This window comes from Alligator mississippiensis, chromosome 2 (genome assembly GCF_030867095.1).
Source record: "Alligator mississippiensis isolate rAllMis1 chromosome 2, rAllMis1, whole genome shotgun sequence".
Lineage (NCBI taxonomy): Eukaryota > Metazoa > Chordata > Crocodylia > Alligatoridae > Alligator > Alligator mississippiensis.
The window spans coordinates 241,255,086-241,272,321 of NC_081825.1; the positions used below are offsets into that span (position 1 = coordinate 241,255,086).

Consider the following 17,236-nt stretch of genomic DNA (forward strand, 5'->3'; position numbering starts at 1 on the left):
TGGGACTGGGAGCGTCTGAGCTTGGTGTGTAGGGTGTGTGGTGCGGCTGAGCTGAGGTGGGACTGCGAGAGGGAAAGAAGTCAGGGTGCTTGTGAACAGAAAGGAGAGAGAGAGAGAGAGAGAGAGAGGGGGACACGGAGAGACTGAGTGGCTGGTTAACTGTGTGGACCGTGGAGGTTCCTGGTACTGGGCCCAGTCGCCATGAGAGATCTTCTGTCTGCCACCGGAGCAGGAGGGTTGGCTCCCCGGGCTTTTCCCTCTGGGTGTGTCTTCCATGCAAAGTAGTGGCCCTCTGCTCTGTTTGGTAAGCATCCCCCCATTCTCTTCTGGGGATTATGGTTCTTCTTCTCGATGTGTGTCTGAAGAAGATTGGAAGCCACTGTCTGAGGTGCAGTCGTCTTCACCCCAACGACCAGAGCCGAATTGAATAAAGTTCCTCTTTCCTTTATAATAAAGTTCAGTCATCTTATTTTAGTTGTTGTACTTAGGCATCAATATAGGATTTGATAGATAATTAGACTGTGTTCTTGTGTAATTGTATACTTACCTGTTCTTGTTAGTGTTATAATAAACCATCCATCTTGTTTGTATACTGTTATCAATTCTCTTAGTTATTTATTTAATAAAAGTGGTGATTAGATAAGCTTCAGGTGAAGAACCACCCCACCTCTTGGAGGGTAAATTAACAGAGAGCCGCTGTTTGGGTGGGCTCAGATGATTAGAGACTAAATTGATAATTAACCCCCAACACTGGGTAGACTTCTGATGGATGCAATAGGTAGATTGGCAGCAGGTTTCTTGAGTTTGTAGAGTTACCCAATTCCGCCCCTCCCCCCCGTCCCTTTACTCTGTATTTATAGGTGATTTGTTTTAATAGTCTAATAAAAGTTGTCAGATTGGCTTTATTCAGATTTGTTTCACTGAAACTTTTGAATCTGAACCAACTCAGTTTTGTTATGGTCTTGTGAAAATTACAATTTTGGAAAGCAGGAATTATCTCTCCCTCTCATCATAGTGCATGCTGCTTGCCATGGTCCTGTTTTCTGTTTACCTTGGTTTATGGTTTTCACTGATAACGCTATTTTGTTTTTACAACTAATCTAAGTAATTTCAAAAGTGCATCCAATACATCAAGTACTACTACTACTATTTTCAAACTCAAGTTATAACGATGTCTTTGGACTATGTCTTTCAAGGACCTCTTTATGTCTTCTTTCAGGCCTTTTATGTGTTCACAGGTGGTTGTGTTCATGGGTGGATCCAGGATTGTGGAGAGGGGTGTGTGATCACACCCCCTTTAGCAGTGAAGAGAGCTCATTGTGCATGTGCCATCTGCCAAAGTGAGTATGGCCACTCTCCCTTCATTGAAATCCTGTATACCAGTGAGCTTGCAGAGATCCTGCTGGAGTTCCTTTGTGTTGTGAGCTCTGATTTCCCCAGCTGGTTTCATAGTTTCATAGTAGTTAGGGGTCAGAAGGGACCTAAATAGATCATCTAGTCTGACCCCCTGCCACTGGCCGCACACGCTGGGATCATATGACCTCAGATAGGTGTTCATCCAACCTCTTTTTTAATTTACCCAAGGTAGCAGCGAAGAGCACTTCCCTAGGAAGTTAGTTCCAGATCCTAGCCACCCTAACAGTGAAATAGTGCCTCCTAATCTCTAACCTGAACCTATTCTCCAGCAGCTTCTGGCCATTGTTCCTCGTCACCCCAGGTGCTGCTGGGGGGAATAGGACCCTTCCTATTTGCTGCTGATCTCCCCTAATGAGTTTGTAGGCAGCCACCAAATCCCCCCTCAGCCTCTGTTTGCTGAGGCTGAACAGGTTCAGATCCCTCAGCCTCTTTTCATAGGGCCTGTCCTGCTGCCCTCCAACCAAGCGGGTGGCCCTCCTCTGAACCCTCTCAAGGCAGGCCACATCCTTCTTGAAGTGCAGTGCCCAGTACTGGATGCAGTATTCCAATTGAGGCCAGACCAATGACACGTAGAGGGGGAGTATCACCTCTCTGGACCGGCTTGAGATGCATCTTTGGATGTATGACAAGGTACGGCTGGCCTTGCTGGCTGAGGTCTGGCATTGGCAGCTCATGTTAATCTTGGAGTCAATAATGACTCCAAGATCCCTTTCCACCCCTGTTGGCACAGGGTCTGGCTGGAGCCCTGGTTTTGCAAGGCCCCAGAGCCCAGAAGGATGTTGATCACCACTACTGTTCAGGTACACCCTCCTCCCTCCCTGAATTCTGCTGCAGGGGATAAAAGAAAGAACAAACAGTGGTGGTGGTGCTCAGCCTCTGCTTGCTGCCTTGCTTGTCCCCTCATTTCCCTTGCTGCTGAATTCAGGGATGAGGAGGGAGGACAAACCACAGAGGCACACCTCCCCCAACCCGGTCTTTAGAGCTCCATGAAAGCAGAGTCTCCTGATCAGAACTCATGGCACATGCAGAATTCCCAGCAAGAGCTGTACTAACAAACCAGTGAGCTCAGAAAGCTCACTGTGCATGCCGTGCACAGCCAAAGTGGGGTGCAACTGTATCACTGTACCCTCCTGGATCCACCCCAGACATTTTGATAGCTTTTTTTCCTTTGCTGACCAAGCTAGTTATGTCTGTAACACTTCATTCTGTGGTCACCCAGAAACAGGCTTTTGGGGCCTCCTGCTTTTTGCAGCTATAGCTTAGCATAGACCCCTTGAAAATGTCAAGGCTGGCACATTTCCACCTTTCCATATTCAGTTAACACAGACACATTGTTATTTCAGCAGGCACAGGACAAAAATAGTGTTACTTTTAACTACTATCCAGAACTGTCCAAAAAGCAAAGATTCACGCTTGGCCCAGCCTAATATTAGTGACTACAATTAACAGATTCTTAGTCTACTTTCCCAAGATTAAAATCCAAGATTAAGCACAAATTACAGTTTAGTTTCAAATTAGGCCCAGAATTTGAACTTGATACTGTTGTGTCACTTACTGACCAAGTCTACAGTCTATCTACACCATCAATTAAAAGACCCCGATTGAGTTCAATGGGTGTTGAATCTTATTCCTGGTTTAGATTGTAGACTTGCAAGAGAATCAGAGCAAGGTCTTCAGGTGGGTCATATCCAGTTCATGCTATGCTCTGCATCTCTGTCCAGTTTATATCTTTGCACTGTCCAAGAACACAACATTTCCAGTCAGGAAAACTAACTAAAAATGATAATTCTGTGGCAGAACGTCTCTTTTCTCTCCTCTTACGTTAGAACAGGGGTCGACAACCCCTGGCACTCGTGCAGAGCATGGCACACAAGGCCATTTTGCTTGGCACACCACGGCCAGCCCTGGCTCCGGGTAGCTGCTGCAGAGCTTGCAGCATCCCAGCTGCCTGCTGGGAGCAGCCCAGGATCCTGGCTGATTGCAGCTCCACAGAGCTGGGGCCAGCTGCAGCCGGGAGGCTGCAAACAGCTGTGCCAGGCTCCGGAATCCTGCTATCACCTCTGTGCTGGGAGCAGGGGAGAGACTGGGGCTGCGCTGCCTCAGTCCCCTGCCCCACCACCCACTCCGAGGCATGTCTGCACGTGCCGGTGCGGAGCTGATGCCGGAGCCCAAAACCTGGCACAGCTGTTTGGAGCGTCCCAGCTGCAGCCGGCCCCAGCTCTGGGGAGCTGCTGCCAGCCGGGATCCCAGGCTGCTCTCAGCAGGCAGCTGGGATGCTGCAAGCCCTGCTGGGAGCAGCCTGGGCTCCAGCAGCTACCCGGGGCTGGGGTAGCTGCTGGCAGCCACAGAGCCCGGGCTGGGAGGCAGGGGCTTTGGGTGGGGGGCAATGGGGAGTAAGGCTGGGGGGCAGAGACTTTGGATGGGGGGCAAGGGGCAGTAGGGCTGGAGGGCAGGGGCTTTGGGTGGGGGGCAAGGGACACAAGCAGGGCATCCTGCCGCGTACCCCTTGCCCTCATTTTGTTTTTCTGCCATGCCAGCACTCTGGCACCTTCCGAGGTAGGCATTGTGGTGTTTTTCAGCACTCCGGCCAAAAAACGTTGCCTACCTCTGCGTTAGAAGAAGCTCTTGGTATGTATTACTGCAAGAAGATTGTAGCATATTCATGGTACAGAAATCCATTTTTTCTGACCACAGAAAGCAGATGTGCAGAATTCATAGGACCCTGTTCATACTTCTCTTAAATTTAATTGCTCAGACATACCAGTTCTTGACAAGATCTCAGTTTAGGCTTGTCCTTACTGCAGGGGATTTTCTGATCAGGGCACATTCTTTTCCTTAGTGTGTCTCATGTTTTGTCCCTTGTTCACTCTCTCTTTTTAAATATACTTCTATGGTTTAAATACATTGTTTTGGACTGTAAGTTCTTCAGGACAAAAGCTGTTTTTTGTTACACTACATATGTTATTGAGACTAAACAAAAATATTATCAGAAGAGATGGCTTATTTATTGTGGCTGATGATTGCAATGAGATCCAGAGAAGGGGAAACAGATAGCAAAACATTAAAAAAATATTTGTGGATAACAAGCTGATGGATGCTGCTAACTTAAACAGATCCAGAAAGCAGTTAAAACCATTCAAACAAACAGCCCCTCATAGTTAGTATCTGACTGATGAAAATCTCCCCTTGTTTTCTGCTTGCTCTAGTCTAGTCTTTTTTTGGTTGCTTTGCATCAGTCTTAACAGGATCTCACAGCACTCTGGTTAAGAATCACTGCTCTAACTTGATCTGTGTTTCTTACCAATAGAGCTATTAGATCTAAAGTTTGCTCATGATTTAATTTACATCACTTGCATTTAAAGCAGAGTTACCTGAGAAAAGATGGACATGAAGCAACCACACAGGGAAGTTACATTTTTATTCAAAATTAGAAAAAAAAGGCTCAGGAGATGTTATTTTTTGGATGTGGATGGACTGATTTTTCACCTTTGGTTCTGTGGACTACCATTTGCTGAATTTAAAGCAAACAGGAAAAAAATCAAAGATAGGCTGTGATCCTTACAAAGTAAGGGAAATCAAGTTATCCTTCCTGTAGCCATCATGATGTTTTGCCTAGGTATGTAGAATTCTGCATGACAGTGGGTGCATCTAAACAAGACATTTACACATGCCCCGATTAGGCTGGAATAAACTAATTTACTCTGGAGCAGGATAGTACTTGTAAATACAAGTAAATAGAAGTACTATCCTGCTGTGAAGTAAAAAAAACCACAGCAGCACATGTGCAGACACTGCCCCACCCAGCTGGGTGGGGCATGAAGGTGCTTCAGTGTGGGGACTCCCTGCCAGCTAGCCCCATGCTGAAGCACCCTTGTGCCCCAGCCTGCCACTCCACAGCACATTAAGTCAGGGGGGAGCAGTCCCGGGCGGGCTGGCCAGCCGGCCCCCTGAGCCCCCTGCCAGCTGGGGCTGCTTCACCTTGGTTCAATGTGTTGTGATTCTGGGTGCATGTGCAGACATGCGCCCTGGAACAATAAACTCCAGACCGATTAGCACCAGAGTTTATTGCGGTGTATCAATAAGCACATGTAGATGCACCCAGTATGTATTTTCTAGCCTACAGTGTAGCAAGAGTTCTGCTCATGCTATGAATTTCTTGACTGAATTTATGGTTCTCAACGTAACATACAGAATTTTGCAAGGAGGTATAATTTGCTTGACTAAAAGGGAAAAGTGGTGATCAATGACATGCTAATAAATGCACTGTATAAGAAATTCAAAGAAAAGCAAAATGTAGACCACTTCATCTAATCACTCCATCATTCACTAATCACATTTATGTTGTGCAGAAACAACATAAATGCGATTAATTACGACAGCCTTGTCTAGAAAGCGTAAGTCACATGGGATGAACCAAGAGGTATTTTAGATTTTTAAACTATTGAAAAATAAGCATTCCATGAAAAAGTTAAAATATCAAGCACACAAGCAACCTTGCTAATAATCATCCCCTTAGATTTAACAGATGTAGCACTGGGTAAAAACAATAATGTTCCAACCAGTGCGTTCAATGTTAAATAGACTAAAATCAAAATTAGTTATCGCTCACATTGTTCCATCACAGGGGTCGGCAATGTTTTTGAGCAGAGGGCCAAAAAAACCTGCAACCTCCGACTTGTAAGATGTTAACATACCTGGGGCAGATGGCAGGGGAGCCATGAGGAGCCTGATCCTTGTCGTGGCAGCACAGGCCCAGCCCCTTCCTCGCCATCTGCTCTGAGGCTTGCATGACCTTTGCATGACATGCTCTGGCACCCGTGCTGTGGGTTATCTATCCCTGTTCCATCATTTTATATCACTTTTCAAAAATATTAGATACAGCCATCTAGGGAATGTTCCAGACATTTCTGGGAGCTTTAAATACCTGTGCATTCCTACTGAAATCCATGGGCTTGCACAGGTACAGCAAGTTAAAATTTGGCCATGTGTATCACAGCCAAGTTGTTCAAAGAGGTTGGATATCATTAGAAATAAACAAACTGCTTTCCTTTATGGATGGCACAAATAAAATAAACTAGATTTAAATTCCAGGATGAAGCTAGAAACTTGAAATGTTTATAGGTCATCCACAAAATAACCAACATCCCATCAAAACTAGACTCCTGACCCATTAAAGTCAACAGTTCTGTCATTGGCTTCAATGGGCCCAGGGTTTCATCCATAGAATTTAGAGATATAGAAAACTTACTAAGTTACTTAGTTCATTGCCTATGTAGGATTTTTTTCATAGTTCTTTGCCCAGGTTTGCTTGAAATGTTGATTATGTCACTTCCTGTGAAAGGTCTAATCAGCTACTTTGTTAGGAAACATGTCATTACATACTGTGACTATTAACACAGCAGATACAGTTAAATAGAGAACAGTAGGAAGTTTTCAAATGTTCTAAAAAAATACAAACCCCCAACACACGTATCTCATTACAAAAAAAATAAAAATAATATTCCAGGAAATTAAACACTACACATTGTATTTCATATTTATCTATGCTGCTCTATCTTGCCTCCATGCTAGCAAGAGGGCTGGTTTGTTGTGATTATGGTTTCAGGCTGATTTATATCTTCTAAATGTTTCCTTGTTGTCACTTCAATCTGTTTTGTCCACCTGTTGTCATTGCCTGACACTTACCACTGTAAACTCTTTAGGTGAGGAACTGTCTATTTGTCATGTGTTTTTAGTCCCTAGCACTGTCTCTAGTTCCTACAACAAACAGCAACAGCCACCACTGTAAATCTGGAATTATTACTAGCCACGATTGAAGGAAATTTAGTCACAAAAAAATTTATATATAAACTTTATTAAAATGCAGATGTTGTATAAACTCTCACAAGCAGTATTGTGCATTATGGTCCAAACTTTTAAAGTTTCTTAAATATAACTAGCTATGAAAATGTCATGCACATCTATTAAAAAGCAGAACAGCACATTTGATTTTAGTTACTTCAAATGCAGTTGCATAAAGGTTTTTTTTCTTTTTTCTTTGCATAGGCTCTAAATAGCAACATTTAAGCTATTTTCTGATTTTTGTTTCAAGGGCTGAGAGAGTCTTGATTTTAACAGTTCTTTCTTTGTTTCTTTAAGTGGAATAAAATAGCGTGTTAGTACCCCTTGCACATTGCTGTGCTAAATATTTTTCTACACAAGTAACTGACATTTTCATATTTTCAATCACACGAGATATTATTTAAAAGACAGTTCAGTGTTCATTATATCTCACCACTGGGGTTCAACACTGAACTAAAAAACTTCCACAAGAGAGGAATTGATCCTGTCATAGAACAAGAAATGGCTTGTCCACTTGAGACGCATACTGCGAGCATGAAAATTACAGGCAACATCCCCCAAATTTCCCACCATGGCTATCACCAGTTCAGTCTAAAAACAACTTAACTGTTCTTCAATAACTTTTTAGAATAATAGTTAATACAGCTGAGGCCATACATAATTTTGCCACAAAAATGTAATTTGGAGCACAAAAATAGAAGAACAATTAACATATTCCCATTTCCTGATTCTTTTGCATATATTTGTTGTCTTGTGCCATAGAGTGAGGCTTTCAAAAAATAGACATACAAAACTTATTGTGCTTAATTCAGCGGCACATATGTACTAAAACTGGAACAATACAAAGATAAAAGCTATTCTAGTTGTAAATCGCAAACACTATAATATTTGATATAAAAAGTTTACAAGGTATAAAATTAGGAAATGTGCATAGAACACACAGATTGCTTCAGAGGCCTTGAAGCAATATGATATTAATAGTAATACTATATTGGCAAACCTTCCTAGTGTAGACGCAGGTTATACTAGTTCCCCAGGCAAAAAAATCTATGCTTTTATAAAGCACTTTAATGCTGGCTTAACTGCTTTTGCTGGTATAAAAATATAACAAAAAATATACCTCAAACTTCCCTATACCAGCAATTGTTTTTAGATGTACACCTTCCTGCGGTAAGGGAAAAAAAAATCATTGCCTACAAAATTCACTAGTTACATTTGGAAGAGGGTAGGCAAATAACGAGAAATCCAAGATGTATTTTGGTAATAACTCTTTTATGAGCCCATGCTGCGCCTTACATAGATAGTAATGCAGAGTTTCCGTAGTCACAGGCTTGTACCAGGACTGTCTTTCGGGGAACTGAATAAAAGAGGGTGCTTGCACTTGCTCCAGTACATGATTTGCATCTGCGTTCAGTCTTTCATACGATCCGATGAAATCGTACCTCACGGCGCAGGGCTGGCACAGGTTGTAGATGGGCATCCAGTGTTCATTCATCTTCTCTGGCTCTTCGTCTAGTAGGTACTGCAGAAATTCAGAGAAGGTCACGTCATCTCCGGTGGACTTCCCTGTGTTTTTCCTGTATCTTTTCACTATTTCCACCCCATACTTTAACTGGTACTCTTTGATCTCCCCAAACTTATTCCTGTAGGCCGACAGAAGCCTTTCCATTGGGTTTCGAACAAATATAAATTTATAATAGTGCTTTAAGCGGTAATTGATCTCATCTGGCTTCATGTCACCGAGGAAAACCAGGTCGCTCTTGTGGTCCATCTTGACCTTGACATGGACGCTCTCCAGGGCCCCGTCCAAGACCTTCAGGATCCGTTTCCAGTTGGAGCAGGCCACTTTGGGGACGTAGCAGTACAGAAAGCGGTACTTGTCGCTGACCAGGATGTGCTTGAGCGCCGTCCTCCTCTGGGCTGCAGGCAGCTGCCAGACACTGCCAGGCATGTTCCTGTGCCCGCACACTGTGCGGATGGTCCGGTTGCGGATGTCCTGCAGCACCTGGTGGCCCACGTCCTCGGGGGCCGCCGCCCGGGCGCCGCGGCCGCTCCTCCAGGACAGGTCCCCGCGCGGGGGGTGCAGCGGCGGGGCCTTCACCTCGGCCAGGATGCCCTTCTCGATCATGAGCAGCAGGCCGCTGGAGGCCACGATCACCGCGAACATCAGCATGGAGGGCAGCAGCAGCGACCCGCCGCCGCCCCGCGCCCGCGCCCGCCGCATGGCGGGGGCGCCCGGCTCCGCGCCCAGAGGCGCCGCGGGACAGGGCGGCCGCGCGAACATGGGCCGGGCCGGGCCGCGGCCCCGCGCGGGGGCAGCAGCGCTCCCTCCGGGCCCGGCCGCGCCACCAGGTGCCGGGCGCCGCCCCGGGCTGGCGGCGAGAAGGGCCCGGATGTCCCGGCGGGGCGGCGGCAGTGACGGAGGGAGGGAGGAGGCCGGGAAGCGGCTCCGCCCCGCGGCTCCGGAGTGGGCTGCGCGGGGGCGGCGCTGAGCCCCGGCCCGGTGGAGAGTGGGGCCGGGAGAAAGGGAGCCTCCGGGATGACGGGGGCGGGGGCGGGTGTGCGACTGACAGGGTACGTGTGCCTGGGGGATGGGGACGGGGTTTGGCGGGGCATGTGTGTGTGGGATGGAGAGCGTGTATCAAACAGGGGGTGTGACGGGGCGGGGGGCGTGTGTGTGGTGCTGTATGCACGTGTGAGGGACCGGGCGTGCGTGTGTGCGACGGTGCATGTGTGCGTGGGGCAGCGTGCGTGTGTGTGTGACACGGGGGGGGGGGGGCGGTGTGACGTGGGGGGTGCACCTCAGTAAACATCTTTGTACAGTTACCTCCAGCAAATAAGCCAACAGGTGTTTGCCAAACCAGACCCAAGGGAGATGGCTGTGCATGGAAAAGCTTGTCTAACTATCCCAGCTCTGCAGTCAGTCCAACCAAAGATCTTGTCATGAATGACCCATGCCCCCAGTGACAGCATGGCAGCGGTAAGCAGGGGAGCTCCCCAGGCACCACCGGTGCTGTCAGCAGGGGGTGGTGAGCGCCCTCAGATGCCACCGGCAGTGGCAGCAGCAGCCAGTGGGGACCACGGACCGCCCACAGACCACCTGCCTGCACGTGCACGCGTGGGCACCCTCTACACGTCACCCCTGGATCTTGCCCTAAGAAACCCTTGCGTCCTGCATGGCTTCTGGACCACGGCGGCTACACCCTCACTCGTGCACTCTCTGGAACCCCCACCACAGTTGTACGCCTCTGACCCTTTGCTGAAGTGTGATCACAGTCAAAGTAGTGTCACCTTCTCCTGCTTACCAAACAGGCCTCTTCTCTTATTTATTAAAATGAGAAACACAGGGTGCAAGGCAGAGAAAAAAAAGAGTTAAATAACATTTGGAAGACAAAGAGACTAGAACAGCTACATCACCAAGCCTGTCTGGACTTTCTCTTCATCTTTAATTTACCTAGTATAATTTACCTGTACATGTCTAGCATATCAAGACTGGTTTCACTTATTTTCACAATTGTTAGCACTGGTCTCAGGATCTGGTAATTTTGGTAAGGGAATATGACTGGAGAAAATCTTAGGTGCTTGGTCACACATTTAAGAGAGCCAATGGGTATCCGCTCTATTTCAGGTCCAAATAAGTAGTTGAGACATCAATCAAAAACACATGATATCAGCACCTGGATTTTCATTTGCGACCCAAAAAAGAGATGGTTGGTTAATTGTCCAACAGTGATGTGCCATTCGTCTGTAGCCATTTTAGGTTTAAATGGTGTTTTAGGTTAAAATAGCTGTTTAAATACATTTATTATAATGCTTCCCTTATTCATAACTAACCTGTTTTACATCCATCTTTAAATTAAAATTTGCAAATACAATAAACATTTTCATAATCAGGTCAAGATACAGTATCAGTGTGATACAAATCAATTAGTAGGACTTTATAAGTTTAAAGCAGAGTTCCTGCTGACTTGTGCTGAACACTTGCAAAATCAGGTACCTAGGTATTAAGTTAAGCACCCAGAAAATGAGTTTAGAATTAGTGACCACTTGAGAAATGTCTCATTTAATCATCTGGCCTCTTCAGTTCCTGCTTCTTTCTCTCAACCCAATATATCCCAAGTTTCCTTGTCCAGCTCATCTCATCTGTCTCTTCCTTTCTCCCATTCACTCCCAGTACCAGTCTCTGTCCCCAAGATCTTCATTCAAACTCAATTCCTACTCTCACCCAAGCCTTCTTAGCTTCTTGCACTACACTAAGCCCAGCCAGTCTCAGTTGTCCCTCCACCTCAGCCCCTTGTCAGGTCCCCCTCCCTTCTGTTTCCACTCCTGCCCAAACTGGTTCTTAATTCCAGTCTCGTTATCCAAACAGTCCTTTTGTCAAATCTAAATGCTCCTTCTCAGCCCAGTCTTCCCACATCATCCTTTTCAGGTCTTGGCCCCGATCTCTTATCACCATTTCACTGTCTGCCGAGTTCTAGGTTGCCTTCCTTCCCATAACAAATGGGTCACAGTCCCAGCCTTCCTGTTCCAGTCTCCTTGCTGAACCAATCTTAGTCCTGTCTCACCATGCTTCTTATCACAATCTGTTCTTTTTCCTCCTACCTGGTATATTTTTTACCTCTCTTCATTTGAACCAGCCTGCTGCTTCTTTACATGCTACCTGGATAGCAGCAGCCAGACTAATGAAATCACAGGGGACAGGCTCCCTAGACTCATCAGCAGCTGGAAACAACCATGATAAGGAAAGTATTCATTTACTCCAATAGTGCAGGGCTGGAAAACATGCTCAGTTGTTCTTTTCTGATGGTACATGTATATACACCTCAGCTTTATCCAGATTTGCACTGGAAGCAAGATAGGCTCAAGCATGGGCACAGATAATGGCATAATCAGATTTTAGAGGTTAAATGTCAAAGGCTAGGGCCAGAAGTTACACATAAACTGGTTTAAGTGATCAGAAACTGGTTTAACCCCGTAACAGAGCAGAAGCCCAGTGCAAATAAACCAGTTTCAAAATGGCTGAAACTGGTTTAAGATAAATCCTGTTGAATGTAGTATCAGACTTAACTGACTTGGGTCAAACTGGTTTATAAAACTTCTGTTCTAGAACCCTTCCTGGTTCAAGTTAAATTACAGACCCCCAACATGGCAGCAGGCTTTTCATTCCTGGGTTGGGCTGTGCTGTCTGCTCCAGAGAGCAGGGCTGGCCCCGGCCCTCTGCTCCCTAGCTGGAGCTGTGAGGGCCCACCAACAAGGGTGGGGTGGTGCAAGTCTGGGTAAGGATGCAGCCCAGTCTACAGAGGGGGACTGCCCCCTCAAGCAAACCCTGGCTGGGGTCTGAGCCAGGGAAGGGGGTTAAACACCTCTTCCCTTGCTCAAACTTACTGCTGGCTGTGACTGTGGACGACAAATCCCAGAGGCACCTGGAAGCAGGAATAGGAAGTTATGAACATCCCTGCAGAGTCCTGTTGTTGTAATTCTGGACTGCAAATCCCAGAGACTTTAGGGGCAGCGGGAAGAGGAAGTGAACACACAGCCAGAGAGCCATGCTCTATGCTCTCCAGCTTCTGGCCTGAGCCACTGCAGGCATGTGGCTGCATTTCCCAAATCAAAGGTAAATGTCTGTTCACTTCTGTTTTGATTTAATCTGTGCTGTTTTGACTAACCTGTAAAGACTGAATTGATTCAACCTTGGGCTTTTTGACTGCCTGTACTTAGCCAAAGAGTCTTACCTGAGCAAGTTGCAAAATGCCATTTTTCATGGCTTATAATTTGGCCAAATGTCAGCAGCAACGGGGATGGCAAAGAGATGTCCCTGACATAAAAGCCAACCTCATCTAAAATCAAAGTCCTTGCTCCAGAAGGGGGAAAAAGAGCATCTTAAACAAAGGTGGCCAAAATGTCTAACTCGATATTTTTCCCTAGCCTCACTCCTAAAAATCAGTTGAGCTGTTTGGGCAGAAATTTTCCAAAATAATTTCAGCCTAAAGTAGGCACCTGGAAGGGAGAATTTCAGATCAAACTGTCAAAGTTTGTTAAAGTTATAATAACTGTAAACAGTCCTATAATGGGACAAGTCAGGCAGTTGTAATAGTAAGTGGCCCAACCAGCCTGGACTGTAACATCAAATCCTCTAAAGTCAAGTCCTCCTGGAGCATGAATCACGCTGTGTTCAGATTGTTTTGCATTCTTTCTGCAACTTTTTTTCAGAACACAGTATTCATGCTTCTTGTCTAGTACTTCTCGGACTATCAAAGCTCTCTCAACATCAAGAGAACACAGTCTTCACTTAGTGTTCTTTGATCAAATGCAGAGAGCGTTTTATCAGGCAAATCAGACAAAACATTTGTGGTCAACTGTAAGAGCCTGAAGACAGATTATATTATATTTTATAGTTTTGATGTAAATACATCATAAGCCTTGAGAAGTTACTGTACATTCACAGTAGATACCGTCAGAAGAACTGTTGTAAAGATCAAAGAACTGTAGTATTATCAGATTTGTGTACTGATTTGAGACTGCAAATCCAGGAATCTGAATTCGATCTCAACACCAGTGTAAATGTAGATTAACACCAGTTCATAACCTATGAAACTGAGATGGAAATTGGGCCACTTGGAAAACTTACATTTCAAAGGGATATCCAGAAATCATAGGATCATAGGAAAGGGGCTGGAATCCACCTTACAATGTTGAAATCAGCTTTGAATAATAGATGCTGTTAATAGATCTACAGCAGCTAAGGGAAGTTTTGGTTTCTTTGAAGACAATGAAGTGTAGCACCACTATTCCCTCTTTGTGTCTTTTCATTCCTAACATACGTGAATATTATGCAATTCTATATAACTAGAGATTGTGACTATATGGACAGCTGGCTTTGATCCCCACTTAGGTTGTTCTAAATGTCACTGAGAAAAAGTAATTTTCTCTTAGATAAGCAATGATACTTGATTTCAGATTTGACTCCCACAGCACAAGGTACCCTGTAGGATACTATGTCTTTATAAAGATAATAGGATACAAAGGGGGTAGATACACTAGATATTTAGAAACAGAGAAAAGTAGGGCTGAAAGTGATCCCAGGAGGTCATCTAGTCCAGTGGCTCTCAACCTATTTTGTACCGGGACCCATTTGCCAAGATTGATGGCTTGTCCTGACTTACACCCCCTTGGCCCTGCCAGTGCCCAACCCACAGTCCCCTGCCCCCCTGGGCCCTTCTGGCACCCCTCATCCCCAAGCTACAGCCCCTTGGCCCTGCTGGTGCCCCTCAGTCCCAACCTATAGCCCCTTATCCTTGCTGGTACCCCTCACCCCCAAGTCACAGCCCCCCCCCCCCCCCAACCCAGTCAATGCTGGTGCTCCTCTCCCCTAATCCACAGTCAGTCCCCCTCCCCTCCCAGCCCTGCTGGAGGGGGTCCTCAGCTGCCCCGTCCCACTTGGATCAGAGCACGAGCAGCGAGTGCAGGCCCCTGCATGTATGCCCCTGGCCCCATGCTGCCAGCCCAGGCACACAGCTCCCTACTGCAAAGGACCGCCCCTGCCTCCTCCCTCCATTGAAGGGCCAGGCGCCATCTCCCCCAGCTCCCCCTCCCTCTCCCCCTGCCACAGCCCTGCACCTGGCCACTGTCCCCAGCACCAGCAGACACACACACACGTGCACCTGTGTGTTCACACATACACACAGCCCTTCCCCCTCCGCCCCCCAGCCCTCTGGACAGTCCCTTGGATTTCCATCCCTCACTCCCCATACACTTACCTGCATCCGGTGGCTAGGGCTGCTCCCACGACCTGGCCTCGCCATATGCTAGCTATGTGTCTGTGCACGCAGATGCACATGCACCCACTTCCTCCAATCTACCCAAGCAGCCACTTTCAGGCTGGAACACTGCCAGCCTGCAAGGGAAAACCCATGCTTTCATGGGTTTTTCTGGGACTTCCTCACGACACTTTCAAATATTCTTGGGACCTATTTTTGGGTGGCGACCCAAAAGGTTGAAAAATGCTTATCTAGTTCAATCCGCTGCTCAAGGCAGGATCATCCCTATGTAAACCATCCCAGTCCAGTACTTGCCTAATCTGCTCTTAAAAATCTTCAAGGATGAAGATACTACAAGGTCTCTAGGTGGCCTGTTCCAATGATTGACCATCCTCATAGTGAGCAAGTTCTTCCTAATATCCAACCTAAATTTCCCATGTGAAATTTGAGGGCATTGTTCTTTGTCCTGTACCCTACAGCCACAGAAAATAGTCTTATCACAATCCTCTGTATAACCATGCTTCAAGTATTTGAAGGCTTTTAAAAAATCCATTCCCCCCACCCCCCTCTCTCTTCTCCAGACAAATAAACCAAGTTCTTTGAGCTTTCCCTTGTAAATCACGTTTTCCAGGCCTATAATAATTTTTGTTGCCCTCCTGGGCTCTTTTTAATTTGCCCATTATTTTATTCCCTGAAGTACAGTGTCCACAAGTGGACACGGTAGTCCAGGTGAGGCCTCACCAATACCAAATAAGGCAGAAGGATCATCTCCTCTGTCTTGAGAGCAATGCTGCTATTAATAAGGCCCAGTATATCATTGGCCTTTTTACAAAAAGAGCACACTGTTGGCTCACATTCAGTTCACGGTCCACTATATCAAGGTCATTGTGGATTCTAATCCTACCCTCCAGAGTGTTTGTAACTCAATTTGGTTTCATCTACAAGTATGCTAATTGTGCACTCAACCCCATTTTCCAAGTAATTCATGGAGCTATTACATCATACTGGACCCAGGACAGACCCCCTACTTGATACCTCCTCTCAACTAGAGACTGACTGATTGATGACTGCTCTTGGAGCACATTGATCCTTCCAGAAGATCCTGCCCACTAGTTCTCTGAGTTTGTTGAAGTCTGCTCTTCTGAAGCTCTTTGCCTCTATTCTGTTGCTCTTCTTCCTTAGGAACATGAACTCTATGATTTCATGGTCACTGTCACCTAAGTTGCATTTTGCCCTCACATTCTTAATCAATTGTCCTCACATTCCTCATGTCTCATCTGTCCTCAAATTCTTAATCAGTTCCTCCCCATTTGTGAACAGCAGATCAAAAAAAGCTTCCTCCTAACTGGCTTCTCCACCACTGATAAAAAAGTTAGCCCTGATGCACTCCAACAACTTGATGGGCCACTGTGCACTGCTGTGTTAACCTCCAGCTGATGTCACAGTAATTAAAGTCCCCCATGAGAACCAATATGGAAACTTCTGCTAGTTGTTTTAAGTTGCCTCACCTACTCTTCTTCCTGGTTGGTAGTCTATATCAAACAACCACCATGACACCCCTCTTACTGTCTCCTTACCTTGACCCAGGGACTTTCAATAAGTCTCCCCCTTACTTTACACTGCACCTCAGAACAAACATATGCCTCCTTTATTTAGAAGGCAACACCACCTCCTTTTCCGCCACCTGTCCTTCATGAACAAGTTATGGGTATCCATGGAAATACTCCAGTCATATGAATTATCCCATCGAGTCTCTGTTATCCTAATTCCATTGTACTTCTATGACTATACTAGGACTTCCAGCTGTTCCTGGTTATTCTCCATGCTTCTTACAGTAGTGTATGAACAGCATAGATAACTAGTTGATTGCCCTAACTTCTCTCTTAGAACATTGCTAAAGCTACCTCTATAGTCTCCTTTTACTTTGCTTTTATCCAGGTCACATGGGTCTCTACTTCCCTCTGTGTTTTTGTCTATATCCCCCAGTGAACTCAGTTTAAAGCCTTCCTCACCAGGTTAGTGAGGCCAAGATGGTCTTGCCTCTCTTCATCAGGTGGACTCTGTCTCTTCCTAGCAGTTCTTTTCCTTGGAATGCCACCACATGGCCAAAGAAGTTAAAGCCCTGTTGGTGACACCATCTATTCAGTCATGTGTTGATTTCCAGAATGTGTGCGCTCCTGCCTGGGTCTTTACCCAGGATAAGAAGGATCAAAGAATACACA

At 46.0% G+C, this 17,236-nt stretch overlaps 1 protein-coding gene across 1 annotated transcript; it reads right to left on the reverse strand.

Annotated features, from left to right (window-relative positions):
* Nucleotides 1–7,250: 7,250 nt before the first annotated feature.
* On the reverse strand, nt 7,251–9,636 carry CHST14 (carbohydrate sulfotransferase 14). Its single transcript, XM_006277221.4, has one exon. The coding sequence runs from the start codon at nt 9,539–9,541 to the stop codon at nt 8,444–8,446; it is 1,098 nt and encodes a 365-aa protein (XP_006277283.2). The 5' UTR covers nt 9,542–9,636; the 3' UTR covers nt 7,251–8,443.
* Between the last annotated feature and the right edge of the window lie 7,600 nt (nt 9,637–17,236).

Excerpts from the sequence above, each read along its gene's own strand:
- CHST14 (XM_006277221.4), bottom strand. The coding sequence starts at position 9,541 with ATGTTCGCGCGGCCGCCCTGTCCCGCGGCGCCTCTGGGCGCGGAGCCG.